The sequence below is a fragment of the Dermacentor silvarum genome, chromosome 10 (genome assembly GCF_013339745.2).
Source record: "Dermacentor silvarum isolate Dsil-2018 chromosome 10, BIME_Dsil_1.4, whole genome shotgun sequence".
NCBI lineage: Eukaryota > Metazoa > Arthropoda > Arachnida > Ixodida > Ixodidae > Dermacentor > Dermacentor silvarum.
Window position 1 is genome coordinate 61,100,816 of NC_051163.1, and position 25,859 is coordinate 61,126,674.

General features: G+C 43.3%; 1 protein-coding gene and 1 long non-coding RNA gene across 3 annotated transcripts; both read right to left on the reverse strand.

The window, feature by feature from the left end:
* Positions 1-3,889: 3,889 nt before the first annotated feature.
* LOC119431577 (zinc finger protein 674-like) lies at positions 3,890-25,150 on the reverse strand. The gene is made up of 4 exons (XM_049657919.1): positions 21,872-25,150; positions 11,965-12,147; positions 8,554-8,626; positions 3,890-6,692 (listed from the first exon to the last, which is right to left on the reverse strand). Exons 1-4 carry the CDS (start codon positions 22,178-22,180, stop codon positions 6,295-6,297), a joined length of 963 nt encoding a protein of 320 aa, XP_049513876.1. The 5' UTR covers positions 22,181-25,150; the 3' UTR covers positions 3,890-6,294.
* Positions 8,178-19,432, reverse strand: LOC125941121 (uncharacterized). 2 transcript variants are annotated; one of them, XR_007464155.1, is made up of 3 exons: positions 18,844-19,432; positions 15,773-15,837; positions 8,178-14,841 (listed from the first exon to the last, which is right to left on the reverse strand). It is a non-coding gene; the product is annotated as an uncharacterized LOC125941121 (long non-coding RNA). The 2 variants fall into 2 exon arrangements; XR_007464154.1 differs by having other exon boundaries at positions 8,178-15,837.
* Positions 25,151-25,859: the final 709 nt, after the last annotated feature.

Sequence of the window (25,859 nt, forward strand, 5' to 3'; positions counted from 1 at the left end):
CAAGGAGTGTGTCTCTTTGGCATGCTTGCGGCACTAAGTAGAAGCTTTTTTATTTTAATATATTAAAGCCCACATTTAGGGTAAACTCTAACTGTGCACAAACAAAATCTTGTTGATCTTGTTGGTGTATCGAATTCTTTGAGAATGCGTGGAAGTCCAGGGTGTAGCAGCGACACGGTAATGTACCACACGTAGTTTCATCTTCATAACTGTGTTTGGGCAATGAATTGCAGTTTTTACCATAGCAAGCATGAAAATATGGTTCCTTCTTCCACACACATGGAGATGCCGATTTTGGCATCTAACCATGATACCCAAGTTTTTAAAATGTTTTTCATGTTTGTAACATGCCAGTACACAATAAAAACGAGCTTGAAGAATGATTATGTCCCATAGCTGTATTCGGGTCTCACAAGGATATACTAACATGCCGTGCCTTTGCATATTTGTTTAGGCTAGGCGTTGTGCAGCAAGCTTGCTGATAACAAGGCACGTCGTGAGAGTGGAATAGGAACTGATAAAGATTATCTTGTATATGGAAGAAAAATCAGCATGTGCGCTATTTTTGTGCGCCATACGTTAATCCTGCAACTTGACTTCTTGCAAGGTAGCTTATCATGCAACATTTAATAATGCATTTTTTTTTAGCCTTTAACCCTGAATCGCTAGCTGTACTCATCATGAGAGGTTATACGAATATCGCCAATGATGAGTCACACTCATTTAGCTCGATGTTGTGATGCTCCCAGCGCCAAAGACAAGTTACGGTCGGTAATTGGCTCTGGGTTAAATTTTCAGCATTAGAGGAAGTCCAGAAAAAATCATGTAATCAAGTATGAAGAATCAAGTAATATGTTTTCATAATCAGAATGACAGAAAAATTTATGGCTACACAAAAAATATTGGAAAACTTTGTACCTTCTTCCGGAATTATTTTGGGGATTAAAGGGTTAATGTGAACAATTTCCTATCTGAAGCAGTTCATTTTCTATGGGCTTGACTGTATGTCTATTGTGCAAAGTGTGTAAGAGAAGAAAGGCTCTTAAACACAAACGCACTGAACTTGAAATGTGTACGAAACTAATAAATATGCAAGACATATTCTCTGTATTACTAGGCTAGTTAAATTAAGCAATAAACTTGTGCAAAATAGTTTTTTTTTTTTTTTCAGACTGTGTTTCTCTTCAGCATTCATACTTGTCACTCACAAATGTGATTGTTTGGGTGTGTTGGTAAGACATGACTAAAAACTTTAAGCACACAACCAGAAGATGACGGTGAAAGAAGATGGGAGACACACGAGCACCAACTTGCAACAGTTTATCGAGAACTGCAAAGCGGTTTCCTTTCACCGTCCTCATCTGGTTGTGCGCTTAAGTTTTAGTCACGTCACTCACAGCTGAGAAGAGAGTGAATATGAGTGTGCCAGCCCACGACCTATCTAGCTCTTGGCTATTTCAGTAGCGTGACAGGGCATCTGCGCTTGACGCACATTGTGGGTGTGTGTCCTCGTGCTTCTTCATCTGCAATTTATGTGTGAACACCATTGGGCAAAAGCGACACCCAAACGGCTTCTCGCCCGTGTGCGTTCGAATGTGGGCCTCGAGGATTCTCTTCTGCGTGAAGGCCATGGGGCAGAGGTGGCAGGGGAAAGGTCTCTCGCCAGTGTGGTTGCGAAAATGCACGACCAGGCTGCTCTTCCGCGTGAAGGCCTTGCCGCAGAGGTTACACTTGTGTGGCTGCTCGCCCGTGTGCATTCTTTGGTGATTCAGCATGTTTGTACGGATAGTTGTGCTATAGCCGCACACGAGACACCGCCGCAGACGCCTTCCCAAGAGCGAGTCTGGGACACATGGGTGGCCAGGGCTGCGATTCACAGCAACAGAGTCTGCGTAAATTAAGATATGCACATTCTCAGCAATACGTAAGGGAAATGAAAGAGAATTAGGCAGGGAGGTTAGCCAGTATAAGCTGCTGTACTTTGTACTGGGGTAAAGGGGTGGTGATGGTGAAACATGATGAGTGACGAGATTATGAAAACTATGAAAGAGTGCAGAACTGTTGTCATCTTATCACACAACTCTTATTGAAATGTAAAGTGCATAACTTTTATAGCCTGTCATATAGCTCGCATGTGAGAAAGAACAGCAGTGATGCATTTAAAGCACTCTGTGCTGATAACAGTCTCGACCTAGTGGATGGGAATTTTTTTTATTTGGTGGGGGCAGTGTTAAAGTGTGTAGCATTATCAAAATCTTATCTTTGTACTCTGTACGGGGGCCACCACAAAGGGTTTTGCTCGAGTTTCTTCTCACAGTTTAGGCCAATGTCAAAAGCAACCCACAAGAAGCATACCTTCTCATGTCGATGAGAGTGTTTTCTTGCAGCCGTATGGCATTTGGCCATGAATAATGAAAGAGGCATTCCTCTGCCAAACTTGTTAAATGGCAAGTGTGTGCGAGTGACAAGATGCACAGCTGCTCCACAACCTAGATAGTTGTCAAATATGGAATGGACAACTAATGATGTACAAGCGACAATTGGGGGCAGCAGACGTCAGAGCTTGAACCTCACTTGCTGATGTATTTCATGCAGCTCTTTTGTCAAAGCAAATGCCCTGTTGTGTGTTTATTATTTCACAGTAGAAACTATAGGAACATGAGGTATTCAATGCAAATCAGGTGCTGCTCTTGACATTGATATTCAGTGTTTGCACTCACACTCTACCATGCATAGCTAATATTGACAGCTGTTGATGGTGGAGCTTTCATTGTCAACATAAGTGCAAATAGAGTCTTTCAGACTACATCAGGGCTTATTGAAGCTGCATTATTTATCACGAAGTGGTTTGTAAAATATATGTTTGTTTGCCAGTAAACATTGAAACTAGTCATGAGACATCAGTAGCACAGCTCTAGTGACATACAGGGGCTAAACTGCAAGCTTCCTTGCTTATAAGGGGGTTAAATTAAGTAAATGGTCTGGGCCTGGTAATTGTTACTGTTAAGCTATGCACGCATTGTGACGGGCAGTTGTCTGCAATTTTCTTGTGAACTAATTCTACTACAAGTTGATCTGGGGATTAAGCGCACGCATATTGAATGCATGCAGCTTAAGATCAACAAAGATGCATGAATATCGAAAATGGAAACTAGGTGATGAGACAAAAAATGTCGCAGTTTCGCCCGAAAGGCGAAGCATCGATTGCGATAGCAAATTAGTAGAGAGCTAGTCAGGGTAGGGATAGTAGTTTTATCGGCTGCATGAACTTGGACACATTGGCTTACTAACTGAATTAACAATCGTGGTGTCAGCGCGCACAAGCAAACATGAATAGATCACACTGAATGACCGCAGCCAACAACTGTCAAAACGCTGGCAGCAAGCGCAGGTTCGCGCGGTCTATCACTTCAACGGAAACTGAGCGGCGAATGCACAGCGCATAGAAAGGTCAGAGCCGTGTGGAGATAAGAGACGGTGCGGACGACCGGCATCCCCCGGCAAAGCGCAAAGGAGAAGCTTCCCCCCCCCCTCCCCCCCTCTTCCCACTTTGTTGCTTTCGCGTGGGAGATTGAGTGGCAAGATACGCCTTTGGTGCCGGAGCACAGCGCCGCCCCGCCTCCCTCCCTCCCTCCCTCCCTCCCTCCCTCCCTCCCTCCCATACCCCCACGGTCTTTTGCACGACAGTCACATTTGCTTTCCGCCGAGCGTTCACTCTCCGTGATAGCGCGGGGGGGGGGGGGGGGGGGGTTCGCTCTCCGTGATTTCGCTGGCGCATATGGCGCGCGGCGACGATTTATCGCCCTTGGAATCTATACGGAACCTCACGGTGACGACGACAGCAGAAATCCGGTTGAAGTGTCCATATAATTGCTATCGCAATAAAAAGTAATTTAGTGTAGTCGTCAGAGTACGGGATTGCCTGGCTTTATTTGTTCTCCTCTGTCAACTTATACTTGCTAATGTATTATATGCATTCTATGCCTTATGGTTAGCATTTGTGAGATTAAAGTTATCAATGGAGCACTATTTTCTGTTCATTGCATTTATCCTATCACACTGCCTTAAAATTACATGCGTCTTTTGGTACTTCAGCGACAACAAGCAACAATAAAATGAAGAAATGAACGTGTTTTTATTAGTACAGAAATACCAAAGGCAGCCAGTAAACCTTCCCTCAAGTAAATCTTTGCTTTGAAATTTTTTGGTGCTTTAGCCACAGCTTCTGTTAGCAATACACAATTTAGGTGCAGATTTACAACTTATATTCAGCATTCTGAAGTGCCTTTAAGAAATGCTTTTGCCATTCTAAGCACACTGATTGTGAAACGCAGGAAGTAAACAACATTGCAGATCAAAATAAAACACGAACACAACCTCCAACACTGCCACCCACATTGTGTTGAGTGGAACTACTATTACACTGTGCATAAACATGACAGTGAAATCGTCATCCATTGCACTTTGATAAGGAACTCTCACAACCTACATTTGGTCTGAGGCAGAACGACACAATGCAAAAAAGAAAAGAAAAAAAACATGCCAAGGACGAACAATAATTGGGCATATATGAGGTACACCATTAAACACCACCACACCACACAGCAGAGCAGCAATACTTAAGAACACTGAGGCAACTCTTTAACACCAACTCCTCAACAATGGTCTTGTAGGCACACATGGAATATAGTGCAGAATTCTGGATGTAATCCGTCTGTTGCATTGATTTCCAGGTAAAAGCGCGAGCATCTCACGAAGTAGGTGAATCTCTCAATGTGAGCTGGAAAGAGCATTTTGTAGCAACCTTGGACAAGCCAAGCACAACAACTTCATGACTGGAATGCTTTCATCACACAAAGTCTTGATTCAATGTGAAAATATATTGTTACGCAGAGTTTGCCTGACACAAATGTATACTGGGTGTTTCTACAAAGACTTCCAGTCGTATTTAAAAAGAGCCCTTTTGAAATAAAAGAGCAGTTCCTTCTAAAATATGCCGTAAGCGGTGGCTTCCATGGGGTGACGAGTGATACGAAGCACTTAGTCACTAATTGCAAAAGATCTAATAATTAACTTTTAAGCTTATAACTTCAGTGGGCTCATCGTATATGGCAAATTGAAGGGAGCGCCTCCCCCCCCCCCCCCCCCATAAATGTCACACCAACTTTTGCATCTGAAAAGATGTGATTACCTGCAGAACTGTGGCACGACCAAATTCAGCTATCCGAGCGTGCAAAACTGAAACTTGGAGGCTGCGGCACACGCCTAGCAGGGCCCCTCAAGGCAACATTCAGATTGCATCATTTAGCAGTGGGTAGCCAGCGTGTTGCAGCTCTTTGCTCCTGGCTGTTGCAGCTCGCAGGCTGGCCTGCCACTGGATGAAGCAAACAGAATATTGTTTCACAGGGTGTGACTACATGCACGGTGCTGCCTCCCAGTTTTAGTTTAACATGCTCAGATATCCAAGATTCCTCGGGCCGCAGTTACTCGGGTAATCGCATATTTTCCGATCCAAAAGTTGATGAGGCTCGTACAAGGAGCTCGCTTCAATTTCCTGATGATGATGAGCCCGCTGAAATGAAGTCTAAATGATAATTATTAGATTATTGTTAATTAAGGACTAATTACATTTCATCACGCATCACCCCATGGTCGCCACCGCTCACAGCATGGCTTCGAAGGAATTGTCCTTTTATTTCAAACTGGCTCTGCTTAAATATTACTAAAAGTCTTCATGGAAATACCTGGCATATAAAGTATTGACATGTAAAGGTAGACAAGAAGGTGATACACTGACAGTTCCAGCAAATGGCCTGCCACTACTTCACTGCTTTCTACGCAGGTTCGTCCTTTCCAAATACCTCTATAACAATATCAATCATCAGAACGTACTGTCAGTTGTACCCACTGTCACGCATTTATATTTCACAATACTCTGTAGCGCAGCTGCAAAATTACTGCATAGTTAAGCAGATAGCATTAAATCACATTTCTTTCATTGTTTTATCTGTAATGCAAACTGTCTTACCGCATTATTCAAGCTCCCTATATGACTAGCTGTGGCCATTCTCTCCAGGCCTTTGGAATGCTGCTGAAGTAGCTTTAGTTGTTCCACTTAAGTGTCTCTTTACCTATATGTAAACATTGCCATTTTGCAAAGCCTGACAATCCTGACACTCTCATAGCAACTGAAGACGAGCAAGAACCTCTCTCTTGCGAAGGTTTCCTGCAATGCTCACCACCAGCAATTGTCACCAGTACTGTGCGGCCAGCCCTTCAAGGTGCTGCGGTCCCTTATAAGTGCATGCGATGTTCGTGGTACCTCCGCGACAACTTGCGGGCAAAGGCCATGGGACAAAAGCGACACTGGAACGGTCTCTCCCCGGTATGCGTCAGCACGTGATACTTGAGGTTCACTTTCTGCGTGAAGGCCCGAGGGCACAGGTTGCAGCGAAATGGTCTCTCGCCGGTGTGGATGCGGAGGTGAACGGTCAGGCTGCCACGCGTTGTGAAGGACTTGTTGCAGTAGCTGCAAGTGTGCTGTTCGACGTCCACATTTTCAGAGGGGCACAGGCCACTTCTGCTAACTTCTGTGTGTGAGAAATGTTGTCCCGCTTGAGTGGCAGACGAGTTGTCTGCGTGCTGATGAGCACTGTGCTGCCATTTGACGGTACCTGCAAGACAGACGATTCAGTTTAGTGCAGGGACCACACTATGGAAAGTTCAAGAGCACAGCTTATATTTCTTAAACCTGCCAGATAACAGAGGCTGCAAGTGCTTGTAAAAGCTAGGAAACGCACAGAAAGTTTAACGACACAACACACTATACTAGAATTAAGGCACTGCGCATGGATTCTGCATGCTTCCTCACCTCTAAGCTCTCATCACCATGACGACTGTTATGGTCCCTAGCGCTCATGCACCAGGAACTAGCACAATTATTTGCATACAGCAGACAACCATAGCAGTACAGTTTTAAAACATTGCACATGACTTTGCACACATGACGAGAACTCGTTCTTCCACAGCTATTCATACACATAATAGCTATATAGGCAGCATAGTCAAGTATCAAATTTGTACTTAACAAGAGACACTGTTGAGGAGTTGTAAATACTTATATGAAGGCAAGTACTTTCTTCATCACTCAATCTTAAGTCTTCAGGTACCTTTATTTCTGCCACGAAAAAAAAAAATTTTTTAATTAGATGAGGGAATGGATAGTTTTTTGTGTTTGCCAACAGCCCAGAGGCCTCTGCGACAGTACACAATGTCATGTACAAAATACTTATTGCACACAATAAGGTATTAAATGTCTTGCAGCAATTTAGTGTACAGTGAAATATAAGTGTGGATTAGAGAGCGAATGGGAGTAGCCAATATTCTAGTTGGCATTAAGAGGGAAAAATGGAGCTGGGCAGGCCATGTAATGCATAAGACAGACAGCAGGTGGTCTACTGGAATTACAGAATGGGTGCCAAGAGAAGGGAAGCAGTCAAGGATGGCAGAGAATTGGGTGTTGTGATGAAATTAGGAAATTTGCAGGCGTAACTTGGAATCGGCTAGCGCAAGAGGCCTTTGTCCTGCGGTGAGCATAAAGATAGCCTGATTATGGTGATGACGGTGATAAAATATAAGTACCACTGTTATGTCATGTTTACAATACTCTATGACATATTGAGGAGTTCATGACATAGAAATAATAGCACAAGTAAACATTTTCAAATCAAAATGTAGTGCAAGAACATTGTGTTGTAAGTTCGTTGTAAATGCATCATAAAGCAGGCGGCTTGTTTGTCTGTGTAAAATATATGCAAATACTAGTATACTTTGCTAGGCGGCACACAGAATCGTAAATATGACAATGCCGTCACTGCAAATCATACCGTGTACCACTAGGTGCAAAAATTTTATATCATGCGCAAGCCTCCTGCCGAATCAAGCCTCTAGGCTCATGTCCTGTCAGGACAGACTTGTAAAAACGTTGGCCCACGTGTGTTGTCAAATGCTATGCGCACAAATTTCTGCTGCACATTTGCCATCAAATTGCTATAATATATAGACAGAGAGTTCCACAATATAAAGCAGGGCCAGATAGAGCACAACAGAGGCTACAAAAGCACTTTCAGCTAGTGAAAACTTTTTATTAACTGACAAACAATTCCAAGCAATCACAGGCAACATTAACAGCGTGTGATACATGCACGCAAAAAATCCAGCTGGCAGCCAAATCGGAGATTGATGTCCCTGACTTGACTCAGTCACCATATTGCTCCACCTGCAAGAAAATATTCGAATATTGTGCTGTGAATCTTTCTGATAAAATATATATATACTGAAGTTTTCTTCCAGGTTAAGCTGAAGCCTGTTTATCGAGCACCATCGCTCAACTGACATGATGTCTTGCTGCAGAAAATGGCAGTCATTTATACTTTCAAATAAAATTACTATACACTACCAGCAAGTAACATTTATGAATTGCAGGTCTCTTGTGTAAATCATTATTAAATACTAAAAGCAACAAAAGCCCAAGGTTTAAGACTTAAGGCACACCCGAACACGACACAAAAGACTGCTGGAAGATGCGGTCTGAGAACCTGACCAGGTTGCAGCTCACTTCAGGTACCTACACAACCACAAACAAGGCGGATGATTGTCTTGTAGCTTTTTAGTTTTAGCGAAAGTATCTCGCATGAAACCTTGCTGAATTAATATGCGAGCCAGTGGTAGAGAATGGTACGCGAGACGAAGGCAATGTAACAAGGGACGGTGTTGTGTCATCTATGTCTTGTTCCCTAGCTGTGGTTCTCAACGAAAAAACCAAGAACAACAATGTGATGCATTACCAGCCTTGTTGAATGCTTTAGTCGCGTTAATGTCTGTGCATACACACATGCACACAAAGGAAAAGTCGGCACAGCTTTGTATGGATACGTTACTTTCTTGTTTTTTATTATTTTGTTATTCTTTTCAGCTACCCCCTTCTCTAATGCCTGAGGGTATTTTAAGTAAGCAATAAGTAACTTAATTTTTTCCTTTTAATAGAGCAAATTAATGCAGCTAGTATTACGTTACGTAACAATGATAACTGAACTTTATCGAGAGCAGACGAAGTTGTTTGGTTGCCTTCCTTGCGGTTGGCCTCCTAAGTCCAGGAAGCCATGTGACCAGGCCGCCTGCCTTGCTCTGTTCACCAGCTGCGGCTGGTCATCACGGCTACATAACCAAGAACATTTTTACACAGATATTAGTTACTAAACTGATGCATAAAATCTTGCTCAAATTTCGTCCAGCTCTTCGTGGGCTTCCCGATCAATTGGCTGTCATCGCCTGCTGCCAATGCGATGTCATAGAATGTTACCAGCTCCTGTTGGCCACACCCTCTCAAACTTCACAACGAGACACACCAGAGCAACTACAGGGTGGGGGAAAAAAAAAGAAGACAGACTCGCACGATAGACCAAATACCAATTCATTCTAGAGTCGTGACGTGGCTTCGAGGTACCAAACCGCACTGTGCCAAGTTGAGTCATTGCAATGAGCCATAAATTGCATTACAGTGTGAATCTACCTTAAAGGGTAACTCTAGAAGAAATGTTTTTTTCAAACTACATAGAAAAAAAACAACGTATTGAAACCAAAACTGCTCAGGGTAGCTTGGAGGTTAACTACGCGTGACGAAATCAGAGCCTACCCTTTTTGAACACAGTGAGTGCCGACAGAGCATTCTTTGTCAAGTGTCTACTGTAGCTTGGCATTGCAAGCCCCGAATGCTTCCATCAAGTTCAAATATAAAACATTTAAGAAAACAAGAAAGGCAATTGAATGTTATGTGCCATTCTATTTGGAGGTCTGTGTGCTTTAATACTGTATGTCTAACGGCCAAGGAATGAACCTTGCACTGCATATGAGTGCGTGTGCAAAATGACTACTTGGCAAGCACTCGCTGCTCGATCAGCACCGTCTGCTAGTAGGCACTGATATCGGCAAGCACAGGACGATAACTAAAAAATCACGCATTCGCGGGCGCAAGTTGAGAGCATGTATGATAATCTTTAAAATTCATTTTATATGAAATTGAATAATGTTCTGTCATAAAATTTTACATGCCAGAGAGAACGTTTAGCAGAAATTTTGTTATGATTCACAGACCTCACAATATCACCAGAGTGGCCTTTTATGCAAAGAAAAAAAAAGGTCAAAGTCACACAAAATATTAAGCGAGAGAATGTGGCAAGTTGTATAAAACTAGCTGTGACAACTTTAGATTTACTGCACAGCCTGGAAGCCATAGGATAATTAAGCAGAGGCGATGACACAGAACTCCCCACCCCCACCTCTGCTTCCTTGTCTTATGTCAAAATGTGCTGTGTCATCTCCCTCTGCCTGTTCATCCTGCATTCCACAATGTAGTACAGTGATTTATGCCTTAACAACACATCCACCTTTGAGGAAAAAAGAAGGAAGGCACCTAGCAAGGTATTAGAGAGTTATGGTGCATTCCTCACATCAACAGGATTTCATGGCTTTCAGTATTGTGGTAGTGGCAAATGCCCAAGTAGTGCCTCGAGTGCAATGAACTACTTTGCTGTTAACACTTCAACATAGATGCTCATCACCAGAGTCCTGAATCGCTGTGTGGTATGACCCGTTAGTGGGCCACAAACTATGCATCTCAGCTGCACTATAAGTATTCTGTATTTTCAGGCTTTATTGAGGGGCAAGTCTGATGCCGTTTTTCATCTATTTTGTCAGCAAATGTTGCAGATGATCGAAACTTCCCCTCACAGAGTTATGAAATTGTGAGTTTTTCGTTCTTCTTAGTGTTGCTTGCCTTCCACCTTCTCCTACTCAAAAAAAAAAAAAGAAAGAAAAGAAAGAAAGCAGAAGGGTGTGGGGGTGGCAGCATATAGCTCTAGAAATATTCTTACCTACAATCAACATTTACAATCGCAGAAGGGTTTATTGCTGTTACAAGTTATTGTAACACATACGTGCATATTTAGTAATGCTGGGATTGATCATTGCAGCACATTTTTCCTAATTTACAAAATGAAACATTGAGAATGCTCCTTCAGCATCCACACTGGATACAATAAAAGGCAGCAGATCCAGCACAGCACGTGAAAGGACGGGCCTGTTTCGGGCATGCATCTTCCTGAACATTAGGGGCTCAACAATTTCATGACAGCATGTTCCTGATGGCACTACCTAGCCAGCAAGGCAATATATATCACACCCTAGTAGTGAAACGGCAGAAAACAACTGCTCAAGCATGTCGAACCCTGTAAACAGTTTCATCTTTATGTTTGGAAGGGTCCCGAAATTCAGAGTTTTTCAAATAAATCCAAATTATCAAATTTCTTACCAGAGCATGTTTTTAGGATTTTATCAGTATAATCTGCAAATGCAGAATCTTAACTATAAGCTACAGTCAAGTCTGTAAAATGGCAATTTCATGCATCTAGAGGCTCTTTGTGCCAAGTGCAAGAATATTCAACATGTATTCATCGACGTGATGCCCATGCTTACTCCTTGCAGACCAGGCCAAGGTGCACGTTTTATAATATTGGCAGTAATCAACTCCCAACTGATACGAGGAGTTGCAATGCATTGCAGCCCATGGACTTCTTTAATTAGGCACCAAGATTTAAAGTTACGTAAATGTTAGATTTCCTTCTATGTAACCCTTCTGCTGGCCTGTGTTACGACTGGACACAGGGGTCATGGGACTGCTAACAACTTCAGCATTCCAGAGGGACAGTGCGTCAGATTTGCGAAGGGGTCAAGAGCCTCTATTCAAGCAACTCGACGTCGCTGTCAATGTGGGTCTTGTCTGCCGAAGCCTGCACGTTTCTCAAGCGGCTGTCATCTGTCGATGCTCATGTGAAACCGCAATCGCTGCCAGAAGCCCAAGCTGACCGTCACGGAGAGCCAACTAACTGCTGCAAGGAGCCAACGTACGACGACTTCCCTGAGAATGGCTTCAACTCCTGCTTCCCGATTGCCTTGTGATAGCGTCATATGCGGCAGCGAAGGCACAACATTAGGGGCGGAGGCTGACGAGGTGGTGCAACAAAATGGGCAGAGTGCTGTGAACTGTTGACCATTCTGATTGTCCAGGTCAGGGTAGTCGAATTCCCCCGCCTAGGAACATAGGGAGAACAATTACTTTAAAAAGACTTATTCAGTGTGTCTCGGGAGAGCTACGAAATGTAAAGTGCTCCAACATGTAGTGTGCTTTTATTCAGTCATGCAGACTGCTGAGATACAGTCCTAACAACTGGTTTACAACGGTGAGATGGAACCTTTGACCAACTCCAGTTGCCAACAGCTGGATGGTGAGTGGCAGGATGAACACAGTGCATCATGACTCCACTGTATAGGAGGAGTGCCTGGCTTATACTTCATATGCATTGCGTCATTTGGCCTAGAGCTGTTAAGACCAATTGGGCATATACAACTGCCTGGAGAAATTTTGGTTCTTGTGTGGTGATCTACCGGAATTCCCATCAACTGAAGGCAACTTAGGACTGACGACTTCTTGCAATTGATTGGATACGGTGGAGGAGAACCTGAGAACATGGTGTTGCTCGGTGGGTAGGTGTTTGGTTTCTGCAATAATGTTTGCCAGGCTGGTAGATCTTTACTTGTATTGCGAATTGTGCGGGTTTCACAACAACTATTCTGCAACAGCGGAATCAAATCTTAAAGTAGTCCCTTATGAGTTTAACAGGAACTAGCTTGATGCAGTTTTCTGAGGAGCTCTCAATAGAATCTGATATTATTTGCTTCAATATGTAAATAAACCTCTTCTTTTCGCTCCTACTCCCGGACATACTCCACCCTATGCCTGGCGGGCTCCTGGCCTCAACGCTACCCTTAATCGCGACGTCTGTGGCATCTGCAAGAAACAAGAGCATGAAGCAGAGATTTCAGCAGACGAGAACTGCAATGAAAATGGGTGGCACATGCGCCATTGGGTATTACAATACACTTTGTGTCCACCTCTCAACTTCTTAACCTACCACGGCAGTTCACTGGTTACACAGGTAAAGAAAAATATGAGTGTGTCCACTAGTGTGTCTTTGATAGCCACAGTGTTGCTTTGGTACACTTTGGTACATTAAGTAAACCCCTCGAAGATCAATGGATCGTGCTCAATTCCCTAGCTCTTACCAAAAAAAAATGGTAATATTTAAAAACTTTTTTTGTACTTTGTCAAATATTTATGTACAATATATGCTTGAAAAATATGTTGTAGACAAAGCTTATCTCTCTCAGTCACCCAGAAAAGGGGCTCTTACTCAACACGTGCAAGCTTTACATCTGACAAGAAAATTAATGTAAAATACAAAATAGTATGCATGGGGTGGAGAGACGGTGGAGCTGAACACAACTGCACATGCTGACATTGCCTTGTTTCTGACAAACAAAGCAAAACTACCCACATCCTGAACTAGTTGCACTTACATTTTGTGAAACTGCATGGTTGGTTGGTTATGGTATATATTACAGGCAGTGTTAGCCTGGAACAATTGCTCCACCTGTTCGTCTCTTTTGCTGCTCAGGAACTTGCATCCACATGTACATGAGTTCAGTGTCGCATAAGATCTCCTTACAAACTATCCTCAGTCCTTTGGGAAACATTATCTGCATGAGACCTTTAGGACAATCGGGAGTTTTCAAAATAATGGGACCCAAAGTCAAGGGCTGCTATCAGGCAGGCGTAGAAAAAGAATGCAAAAGGCATGCAAAGGAGTAGGGGTTTTGTGGTACGCAAAGCCACTTGGAGGTATTTCCAAAAACTTCTGGATAGTAGTTAATGCTTGGGAGTTCAAGGGTTTGCCCTGTGCAAAATGTTATGGAAGAGCTAAAAGCTTTTGCTTTCTATGGAAGTGTTAGGGCTGGTCAAATGTGGAAGTTTTTTCAGATTGTGCAAGAGGCACTGGAAGCGGAGTGCAGTTAAAGCTCCCATATATGCTTTAAAGAAGGCATATCCAGTGACTTTAGGAGTAGTATGACTAGTACTTTAGGGGTAGTATCCTGGAATTATACTTCGTTTCATACATATGAGGCAACGCTGCAGAAGCTACACAAGTAGTGTGGTCTCAGAAGTCTCACTCAGCATGTTTTGCAATGCAGTTATTCTTGATCTGCAGCATTTTTTATGAAATGACTACTTCGTATATTACAACTGCTACTTGTCGATACAAGTTTACATCAAATCATGCATTAGTTATGCATATTTAAGCTTCTAGAAGGCGGCATACTATGTCTTCGTCACGGTGCAAGTGATGCGCTGTGGCTGCTCATCGCAGTTAGTCCATGTTAGAACATGTTAGACCACTCGTATGGTGGTAAATAGATTTAAATCTCTGACACCATTCATGTAATGAATACATCATGTTGTGTGACACAGAAGTACGAGACCTAATTTTACTTTGAATTACACAGTGCATACCTAACATTTTTCTTTCATATGTGATGCACTTCTGTTTGGTCGCAGATGCGAGAGAAGTCTCTCAAGTCTTCGTAGCATTGCCTGATATGAATGAAACGAAGTTAATCTGTGTGTTCGTGGCTTAGCACATGAGACTCTTGTTGTGTACTTCACAACCTGAAGCATCATTAGAGGCAAGTGTGCTGAGTCACATGATATACTGCTTACTGCACTCTCATGGGCATTCAAAGTATCTTAAGAATTTAGGCTCCAGCGAGATGAACCAATTAATGCACACCAACAAGCAAAACTTAAAAAATAAAGCAGTCTCAAAAAGGCATCGTTGCATCCAACCTTGTGCCCAGTCTCGTGTTGTTCTTCCTCTTTAAATGAGAAGTCTGGAATATCGAGACGCAGCCATGGTTAAGTACAATAGCTTGCAGTGTGCACCTTTTAGCCCTCCACTAAACAATGCACATGCTGCCACATTGTGTTTGATTTTCATGACTGGATAATGCAAACTGTGGGCTCGCTAAGCTAGAACCCGCGGCAGTCGGTTTCCTTTGAGACGTTAAGAACCCACAATGTGCACAACTAGACGCAAGTTTGCAACAAAACGAAGCAGTTGTGAATAAGGCTATTGTACTTGTGGTGCACTTAAAGTGCATTAGCCATAACAAAACATTTTCCATGGTACCCTCGCTCCTGCAGTTCTCCAAATAAGACATTGCCAGTGAAAGTGCGCGCAAACCCCTCCGAACGCTTTACCAAACCACGACAAGACTGCTTCAGAACTACGTACTTTACAAGGACCAATAGCATTCGCTGCAAGGGATCAAGCGCAGTCAACATTTACTGCATCATTTAGTCAAGTTAAAATAAATTGTGCAAAAGTAAAATTGAGCAGAAAATGTAAGCAAATAGCCCAAACACTTCTAGATATCTATTCACTTTATTTAAGGAATTATGCGCTCAAAGGCGTTTACTTATTGTAGTATGGATATTCAGGTAGAGTTTGTTGTTTCGTTGCATAATTCAGTAGAGAACAATAGCTGTAGAACCAGCACGTCGTTAGCAGTAGCATAGACCGAGCACTCCACTACAGCACCTAAACCTTCAAACGCCCCAAAGCTCTGGCACGGACAGCAAGCCCGTCTAGTGCCGGTTGTGCGAGATCGCACAGCTATGCATTGGTGCCTTTGTATCGGCGGTGAAAGTGCGACGTTCACAAAATCGGGCAAAAAAGCCAAAGAAGGCTATTCACAATGAACTGGCAGCTTCGCAACCTGACTGCGAAGCTGCCAGTGTGAGAAATAACTCGAGGATTACCAGCACAGTGTCTCCATCTGACTCCATGTGCGCGGGCGCGTTTCCAGTGTGTTGACACCTCGTATCTATGCCATGAAAAAAAAAATTAAAGGCAACAAGATGTGTTTCGTGCCTTAGTGCACCAATGTGTAATATGTGCCAATGTATGAATGGAGTCTTCATTCCTTTCCAACAGACGCACGTCTAAATAGAAGTGGGTAATGTAGCTCTGGATTGGCAAGCTGTCAATGCGGCTAATGTAGGTTTGTAGCGCTTACTTCTTCACCGAAAACTTCTTCTGGAGCAGCATCGGTAAGCAAAATACCAACTGTCGACATTAAAACGTTGTGGCTGTAGTTTTTTTGAACGGTAGGTTCGACACGGCACAAAAAGACAAGCCAACTAGTTTGATCTCATCACTTAGTAATTCAAGACTGTGATTTATGTATTTACCCGGGGTGCAAGGCGTGGTAAGACATGCGGAAAGCATGGCTGAAAAATATTTCCCATGATGAAATCGAAATTAGTGCTGTTTAGATGGTATTGGCAAACTGTCAACCCCCCCCTGGCAGAGATCCTGGGTGCGCTACTGGCTCAGGCATACTGATATGACCGACTGCCTCCGTCAAACAAAAACTCAAATTCGTGTAGTATGAGGCTTCCCTTGTGATGTCTGTACAAACCACCTTTTAATAGCAATAGCTTGAGTGCTGCATGCCTTGACAGATGCTACAACAAATAAGAGCAAACTTTCAGAACTTCCTTGCCTTCTATTACACACGGGATATGTACTTTTTTTCACAGGTAAGAGGTTTGGAGGTGATCCATCATGTCTACTAAAGACAGCTGTTTCGTACATGGTAGCGCCAATGCAACCTTTTCCCACAGCCGATAAGAAGCAGCTCGGTGTGCTATGACACGGACATGCGGTCAGCTGTCCTGATGTTTTTAACAACCATCATCGATCACCTTGCGTGCCACCTATATATATATATAGTGCGTATGCATTGCGAATTTGCTATAAAGGACACCTTAATGCTAAACATCTTTCCCACGGCATTTTAAATGGGTTGTTACAAGATCATTTAACAAGTCTAGCAATAGATACTATCATTGCTACAGATGTGTCAAAATGCGAAGAAAAGTCGGGTACTTGGCATTTTCTCCCCTGCTCTTGGTTGGTCTTTCTCCCTCAGAATTCCTGATTATTATTTTTAGCTGAATTCCTGGTGGTAATATTAGCCTGGAGAAAACTAGTCTACCACCTTCATCAGTACTCATAATAAGATTCGTATGTTCATCACTCACTGCCAATAGTGAATTAGTGAATCTCGCATCTTGCATACATTCCATTCTCTTGTGCCTGCCCAATTAAAGTTAAGTAAACTTGTCTGGGTACCAGGGCATAAGGGATTATTTATGAATAAAATGGAGCTCGGCGAGAGCGGCCCTCAGTGGCCTAATTCTCTCGGTACTTCCAGTGGCAACTTGCATTACATAAGCTAGACTCAGGTCATATGCTATCATGCTCAACATTTTAAACCCAGCTATAACTAATTTTACAGAGTAGCGACGCCCCTTGGCACAGAAATTTCCTTCACACTAGTAAAACTGAAGCAACTTTCACACAATTACAGTGCCAAATACCTTTCTTAAAATTTTATCAACGCAGGGCTGGTCTGGCTCCCTCACAACTGTGTCCATTCTGCGGTGAAGATGAGACAATTGACATTTTTTCTTACTCTGTAGATGATTCACACATGCAAGGAAAAGCATTTTAGAAAAAACATTTAGAAAAATTGGAGTGAATTTCCCAATTCCTGAAATTATTTCCCTCGCGCCTCCTCTCTTGGGAAATGTCACAAGGATGCTTGCTCAGCCGTTGAAGAGCTTATAGTTGTAAAAGCATCGAAAGTTCCATATCAAAAAGCGTGCTGATATGTGCATAAGTGAGCCATCTGAGTACTAACTGACAAGTTGCATTTTTGTGCGCCACCCCGATTGACATACGTAGAAACTCGGTGTATACTTATTTCTTAAATATCTCTATATTTAGTCCGCATGCTCTTGTACATGCTCACTTTACTCAGCCTGCGACCAGATAGCTAATGAATACAGGTTGTTTCAGCTAACTTTAGCCAGAGTTTAAAAATATGGCGATGCAATAGCTCCAAGACGACGCGACCAAATGCATGTTGCTCACTTTTGTACGTAGTGTGTGACGCTATTTTTTGCATTTTGCTTAATTAAATAATTAGTCAAGATTAATTGACCAACTTCTGAAGCAACGAAGCTAGGAAAAAAGTTCCAATTAGAAAGTTGCAGAGCGGTTTGCAAAACGTCCTAATAAACAGTTTCGGTCTTCCTATCTAATAATTAAGTATTAGTGTTTTTCAGCTTACTGATGATGCCTGCAGAATACGAAAAAAAAAAAAAAAAAGGCCACGTGACATGCCCGCTTGCGCGTGGCAGCGCTACCCGAAGCGTTCCGCGCTGCTGCTTAAGAAAGCGACGGGGCAGCGACGTCGTAAGCGTTGGCTGTTCGATTTAAACCGTTATCCCTTGCGCTGCGCAAAGCGACTAACGGACGTGATGGTAGTGGTAGTTCCAGACAGCGACAAACAGACTATCGTGCATCGGCTGTTACAGGGCGAGCAATTTCGTGATGCCGCCAGCTGTCGCCCTGCAGAGCACAGCCGTACAAAGCCGACCGCTCGCGCGCTCAGCGCAGTAGTAGACGGCATTGTACTACGTGCTCCCTAACCTCTCCGCTTTTTCAACACTGCCGGGAAAGTGTCCGACATCGCAGTTTGTTGGATGATGCTTTTTTTTTTTTTTTTTCCCCAGCTCTTGTCAGATTTGTTTGATTATCTGCGCTGTCAGACCGAGCAAGCAACGTCACCGAGGAAGTGTTTTGGAACTTGACGGAAAAAAGCAGCTGACATGACCTGCACCTCGGCATTCGATTCAAAATCGCGTGCAACGTGCGAGGCAATGAATGTGCTGCTCCAGCACCTGCGGCACGTTTATCCGCTGCATCGGCATTGCTCTAACTTCAGCACCGGTTCTGTAAACACAGGAATCGAACGTACCCTTTGCTGCTCATTACAAAGGCGGAGAACAAAAGTTCGAAAAAATTTCACTGGCATTGGTCATCATCGTTCGGCTGAGTGCACAACAGTGTAGTGGACCAGAACATTGTCGCCGAGTCGCACTTTTTTTCACGTAAATAACGGGCACGCGCTCATGCATGGTGTTGATGTTGTAAACAGCACCAGTCAAAACAATTGTCAAACTGGTCCTCGCTGCTGCTAGTCACGATGGAGCTTCCCTAGGCATCTCGGAAAACAAGTGAGAAAAATATTTGGTAGTGCCGAAATTGCGAGAGGCGGTTTCCATGCGGTTCCAGCCACGCACCTGGGGTACAGTGCTCAGTACCTGGCTTGCTTGAAGATAAGCAAAGCAAAAGCAAATAGATAAGCGCATGAATGGGAACGTAGGCATGCGTAGTACGTAAAACGCGGGTGCTTTGAAAATAAATAATGCGCGAACGAGTGCGAACTTCCTCCGTATCAGAAATTACGACATAAACCAGCCCATCATGAATGTCGACGTTAATCCTTAGCATTGAAGTAATGTATCGACGCGCCTTGCCGCCGTAGAGACGTGATCTGTGGGGCGCATGCGCAGCCGGGTGCCTCTCTCGCGCCTCCCACTAAACACGTTGCGCCATCAAGCGGCGCCGCGGCGAAGTACGCGCGTAGAGCGTGCTTGATTACCGAGTAATACGACATATGGGTTCGTTACCACCCAGAACCGAAGAAATTATTGTCATTTTTTTTTACACCTGAGATTATAATAAAGCAGGTGGCATAGGATCACCAGGGCATCCAACGGGGGCACCCAATAATAATTAATAATGACACGCTATTACAACTTTTAAAAAAATTAAGGAAGTATAATTACACCCAGCTGGGAACTCGTGATGCTATGATGCGAAGTTCAGCACTACCGCTTCCCGTGACTTATGCAATGCCAGTCAGAACCTTGCCATTTTTTGGCATTGCACAGCAGCACATATCCAGTGACCCAAGTTGGTGTTAAAGAGGTCCATTGAAGAGCTAATCAATAAATAATGCTAATCACATTCCTGCAAAGCAGTCGGAACAACAAAAGTCATATGTTGTTGCTCTTCTACAAAGAGCTAAATGAGTGGCATAAAAGGCACTACATATGTCTGCAATGTTGCTGCATAGGGTGCCTTTGATGTGTTTGCATTTGGTGAGAGTGGTTGCACACCAATACGTAAGCACGGGACACGATAGAGCTTAGTTTAGTGGTCTAGTTTCTCTTTATTTCCAGGCTTCCGAGATGCTCGTTTTGGCACAGGCTAAGAAGAACCGACGTATTCACCTTGGCCTTGTGTTGTGGCACTCATCTTTGGTGCCCAATTTGCCAGAGGGTCACCAATTTCAGTAGCCGCTTATGTGAAAAACCTCAAGCACTTGCTCTTGCGGTGCAATGCTTTCGAGGCGTCGTGGGAGGAACTCTTGAGCTGCTACTGCACACACAGGCTGCAAGCTGACAGCGTTGAGCCACTATTGTAACCACGTAGGCTGCAACCCCTCTCGCATGCAGGAGGAAGCTCACAAAACACTGTGCGACTTCCTCGAAAGCGGTCCTGCCTTGCCACCAGGCTGCTCAGCTCATTCACAATATTCTACCTGTCCAAATTTTATTGGTTATTTACAAGCACTAAATTTCAAAAGACAGGATGAATGTGGTTCAGTACAAAGAGATGACCTGTCAACTGTTCCAAGTTTTTCACCAAAGCAACACTGGTGTGAGACACCACCAGATTAAATTCAACCACGGGGAGCGATCCGGCGCGGAGCGAGTTGATCCAAAACGACCAGTGAAAAGCGCGAACCCGCTCCAGATTTACCAGTAAAATTCGGATTCGTTGCCGCGGAGCAGGAACTCCTGCTCCGAATCGACTAGTGAAAAACACGTGCACACATGTTTTTTCCATTACGCTTTCTTCAGCATGCAGCCAGGTATTGAACCCAAGACCTCACTCTCTAGCAGGACAAATCGAGTCTAAGCACTGGCATGCATTTTAAGGGATTGACAAAAGCATTTCATAGCGCATTAATTCTAAATTTTTACAATATTCTAAATCATGTTCTTGATGGAAACTGTGGGGTCTCACACATGCTCTTGGGACAGAGGAACGACAACACAGTAGTGCAAACAATCAAAAGGGAATTTATTGCACCTTTCTTACACTAATGCCTGCTATCCGAATTACTATACTCATAGAAGTTGCCGATGGGCGCGCAACAAATCGAGCAAGTTCGACTCACCGCGACCGGATAGCGAGCGAATATGTTTGCTCCCATGCTGGACACAGACACCTAATCATTCGTGTGTATGGTCACGCGAAGAGTGGCGCGTTTGAACGATTGTGTTCGTCCATTCCGGTGTCCTGCTCCTAAGCATTTCGCAGGATGGTTCCATTAGGTGGCGTTAGTAGCGCAACACCCGCGCCATCTCTCACACCATTCTGCAACTACACCGACAGCCGGATTACAGCTACGCTAAGCTATGTGGGGAAGCCGAATTACAGGAGATGTGAGAGCCATGCGGGGAAAACATAAGGGGGCGCAAGAGAGTCGAGCGTCCCCACAAAACCACACCATCTTACTGTGGGGGTGAGGTAAGAACTGTCCAAGAGAATTTTTGACAGATTTTTTGCAGTCCAAAAAAATCATGAAAATTACATTCTTGCAAAGACTAAGTCATTAATAGAATCTCATAGGTTGGCAAAATGGGTACACGCCAGTTAACATTTGTGCACCGGTGCCTTTTATTTTCAGCTATGCACTCTTACATTCACGCTCACATCTACTGATGATCACCACATTCTTGTCTCTAGTCACACTCGTCACTCGCAACTGAGAAGAGAGTGAGTACGAGAGTGTGCACTTATTAAGTGAGCGAGCCAGCCCATGCCTATTCTAGCCCGGACCATTTGAGTCGTTTGACAAGGCATACTGCGTTAATGAACGCAGTGGGTGCGTGTCTTCGTGCTTCTTCATCTGCCATTTATGCGTGAACACCAGTCGGGCAGAACCGACACTTAAACGGCTTCTCGCCCGTGTGTGTTCGAATATGGGCCTCAAGGATTCTCTTCTGCGTGAAGGCATTGGGGCAGAGGTGACATGGGAAGGGTCTCTCGCCGGTATGCATACGTAGGTGCGCAATTAGGTTGTTTTTCCTCGTGAAGGCCTTGCTGCAGTAGTCACACTGGTGCGGGCGCTCACCCGTGTGTCTTCTTTGGTGATTTTGCATGCTCGACTTGAAAATTGTAGTGTAGCCACACACAAGACACCGCCGCAGACTCCTTCCCTTCTTGCGACTTCCCATGCGCGAGTCTGGAATAGATTGTTGCTCAGGGCGGTGATCCACAGCAACGGAGTCTGCACAAATTAAAATGGCACATTCGCAGCAAAAAAAAAAGGAGAGGGAAATGAAAGGGAATAAGTGAAGTTAACCAGTAATGTTCAGTTGATTACTCAGTAATGGGGTTAGAGGGTGGTGATAGCGAAACATGAGCAGCGACGAGATTGTGAAAAGAATAAAACTTGCACATAAGCATGATAAAATTCGCAACTCTTACAGCTTATCATGCAGTCCACATGTGAGAAAGAACAGCAGTGATGCATCTAAAGCTTTCTTTGCTGATAACAGTTTAGACCAGTGTACCGAAATTCTGTCTTTTGATGGGGAAATTCTAACATGTTCAGCATGGTCAAGATCTATAAAGTGCAATGCTGCAGAGAGAGAAAGAAACATGGCTGAAGTTTCCCATAGCAGCCACGGATGTCAAAAGTAACACATGTGGAGCAAAAAAGCTTCCCAAGCCAACGAGTGCTTGCTTGCAACCCCAAGACATATCGCTGTGAATACAGAATGAGGCACTCACGTGTTGAACCTGTCCTTATTGAATGGTGAGTGTATGTGAGTGACAACATGTATGCCTGCTCTGCAGCCTAGAGGGCAGTCAAATGCGAAATGGAAAACTACTTGAATGATTACAGTAGACGTGCAAGATTGAACCCCACTTGCCGATACCTGGCATGCAACTCTTTTGACAAAGCCAATGACCCGTGATGTGTGTGCAATTTCAAAGCAGAAGCACTGAGAATAGGCAGTCTTGAATGCAAATCGCATGTTTCATTTTTGCATCGGTGCTCAGTGTGCACACTTGCACTCTAACAGTGCTGCATGGCTAATATCGATGGCTGTTGACAGTGACGTCTAACAGTGTCTTTCAGGCTTCATTCGGACTTATTGAAGTTTATAGCCAATATGCAAGTAACCTAAATGTTCACCAGTCAGTGAACATCTACATTACTTATGTGACACTGGTAGCACACCTCTAATGACATAATAGGATAATAAGGCAAGCTGCAAGCTTTTGTTAGTGTGTGCATGTGTGCTTGAGGGTTGGGGGGAGGGTTCAGTTGCAACAGTAAATTGTCTGGGCACGGTAACTGCTACCACTAAAGCTATGCATGCATTGTGACGTGCAGTTATCTCTACCTGTAGTGTGCAGTTTTTTTACAAACTAATTCCTCTAGAAGTATATGAAAAAGAAGCACGCACATTCTGGACCTATGCAGCTTATGAAGAGCAACAAAGACACATGAACATCTAAAATGGAAGCTAAGTGATGAGACAAAATGTCGAATCATTAAACTATTCAGGTGTATGGTTGTTGGAATACACACATTGCCTGGCTTTTCTTTTTGTTCTCTGTCAACTTCTGCTTAGTAATGAATGAAATGCAAATGTTGTTTTACGGTTTGCAGTTGTGATATCACAAGAAATAAAATCAAAAAGGTCAAGCAGAGCACAGTTTTGTGCGCATTCATTGCATTTATCCTATTACACTGCCATGAAATTGCATGAGCCATTCGGCACTTTAGCAACAACAAATTCCAATAAACTGAAGCACCCTTTATTAATTAAAAAGAAAACTATGACGTGTTTAAAAACTATATGTGTCCCGAAGATGGCATTCTGTTCACTTGAACACATTGTGTTTGAAGCACTAATATAACCGAGGAGGCGATAGAAATTTCAAGAAAATTGAAAGATCCACGTGCACTCAAGGGTGACCTCTGATCAACATTCATCACACATAGATGCACACAACCAAAGAAAAAGCAGACCATATTGAGGAAGTCTGCCTGTCTCTTATTTGCTGCAGAAGCTTGAAGACAAAGCTCGTGGCAAATAATTTTAGCTAAATGAGTGGTGGCAAACATGGCAGTGTCCCACCGAAATTTTTGAAATGATTTCCTATGCATGCGCTTTGGCCAGACACACCAAACTTGGGCAGCACGCCTCAACCCCACTAGACCTCTTTTACCTCACCCTGAGCATTTCTGACACCTCTGTCAACAAAGGAATCGGGAAACCAGCTGTGCAAAATTAGGTCATATGATAAAAAATGCAGAATTTTACATAAATGAGTGGAAACAAAAGATTCAAACTTGTATGATGTCAATAATGAAGAGAAAGGAAAAAGAAACCAAGAGCTCAAAAAGCAGCGAACAAAGTAATGTGACAATCGGCACTGTCAATCGCGAGTGCCATAGAAAATGGGCACACGAGGCAAATGGCTAAGTAAGCTGTTGATAAGACAACCAATTTTTGAAGGTCTCTTCATGTTCATATTAAAGGGTGCCTACTGTAGTCCTACATTTTGAAGGCAAAATGAAATTGCCTAGTCAACTTGAAGCATGCCACTCTGTACAAGCCCACACTTTCTTCAGTGTGAAAATTAGGGAGAGATGTGCCTCAGAGATCCACTTTCGTTAATCATGAAGCTAATTAAGGGAAATTCCCAGTTTAGTCTCTTATTTTCGAATATGATCTTATTTTCTGAATATCTTATATGGTTGTTTTTCTGTAGCCCCTGGAAGTACAAAAAGTGACGTCTCTAGTACAAGGTTTGCGCTTCATAACAGGACTATGAGAGCATTATAAAATAGTCGATATTGCTCCTTATAGTATACATATACTTCCAAGTAAGCTGAAACATCGTTTCCCTTTAGCTTTATTACTTAAAGAAAATATCTTTAATCTAGACCATAGTTATTGAAAACATTCTTGACAAGTTTCCCAAAACTACGGTGACCAAGATTGCTGTAAATTCAGTGAAGTCTATTCACTTGCATTCTACACATCCTTGTGCATGTGCATGCAAACTCTGGCCGAGACTGAGCCACACAAGTTTTGTGCAGAAGTAGCAAAAACCGCCCATGATTGGAAAAAAAAAATGTGAATTGAAAATTCTACACAAGCTTAATCAACCATTCCATCAATCAATCAATCAATCAATCAATCAATCATTTGCTTATCATGCCCAGGAACAACCATGCGGTCTAAGTGCTGGCACACGTATACATAGAAAAAGAAATACCACTGTGGAATAGCAATAAAAAATAAACTATGAATAAAAAATAGCAATCTTGAAAAGAAAAGTGTACATACAAGAAGGCACAAAATGCATACATAAGAAAAAGGAGGCGAAGGGAAGTTGAACAATAGTATGCAAAACTAAGAGACAACAACGCAAAGCTCAGACAAGAATAATGACAGCGAGTTGTGAAAAATATCAAGGTCATGAAAGTGGGCGTTATAAAGACTCTGTATATTCTGTGTACGGTTGAATGTTGGTGGTGACAGGCAGCAACATGGAAAGGTCCGTGTTCTCTGGTGATGTTGCGCGGAATACGAAACATGATACAACTGAGGAGTTCGGGCCACATGAGGATACCATGAAGGAGTTTGGAAAGAAACAGAAGGTCAGCGCGATTACGTCAGCAGCGAAGTGAGAGCAATGGCAATAATCCAACAGTGCTAGAGCAAGCTCCAGCATCTGTGTTAGCAAAGCGGTGATGATATATGCTTAGAAACTTTTTCTGGACCCGATCTATAATGTCACTGTTGGATCTAGAGATGCCGTTCCAGACGACCGACGCGTATTAGAGTTAAAGATAATCAGTTATAAAGAAATCTGGCTCGAATGCAA

Excerpts from the sequence above, each read along its gene's own strand:
- LOC119431577 (XM_049657919.1), bottom strand. The coding sequence starts at position 22,180 with ATGGGAAGTCGCAAGAAGGGAAGGAGTCTGCGGCGGTGTCTTGTGTGT. Across the intron at positions 12,148-21,871 it reads GTCGGTTCTGCCCGACTGGT|GCGGGGGAATTCGACTACCC; the intron begins GTTCACGCATAA and ends CTATGTTCCTAG. Across the intron at positions 6,693-8,553 it reads GTCTTTTGTGTCGTGTTCGG|GAATCGTCTGTCTTGCAGGT; the intron begins GTGTGCCTTAAG and ends CTGCACTAAACT.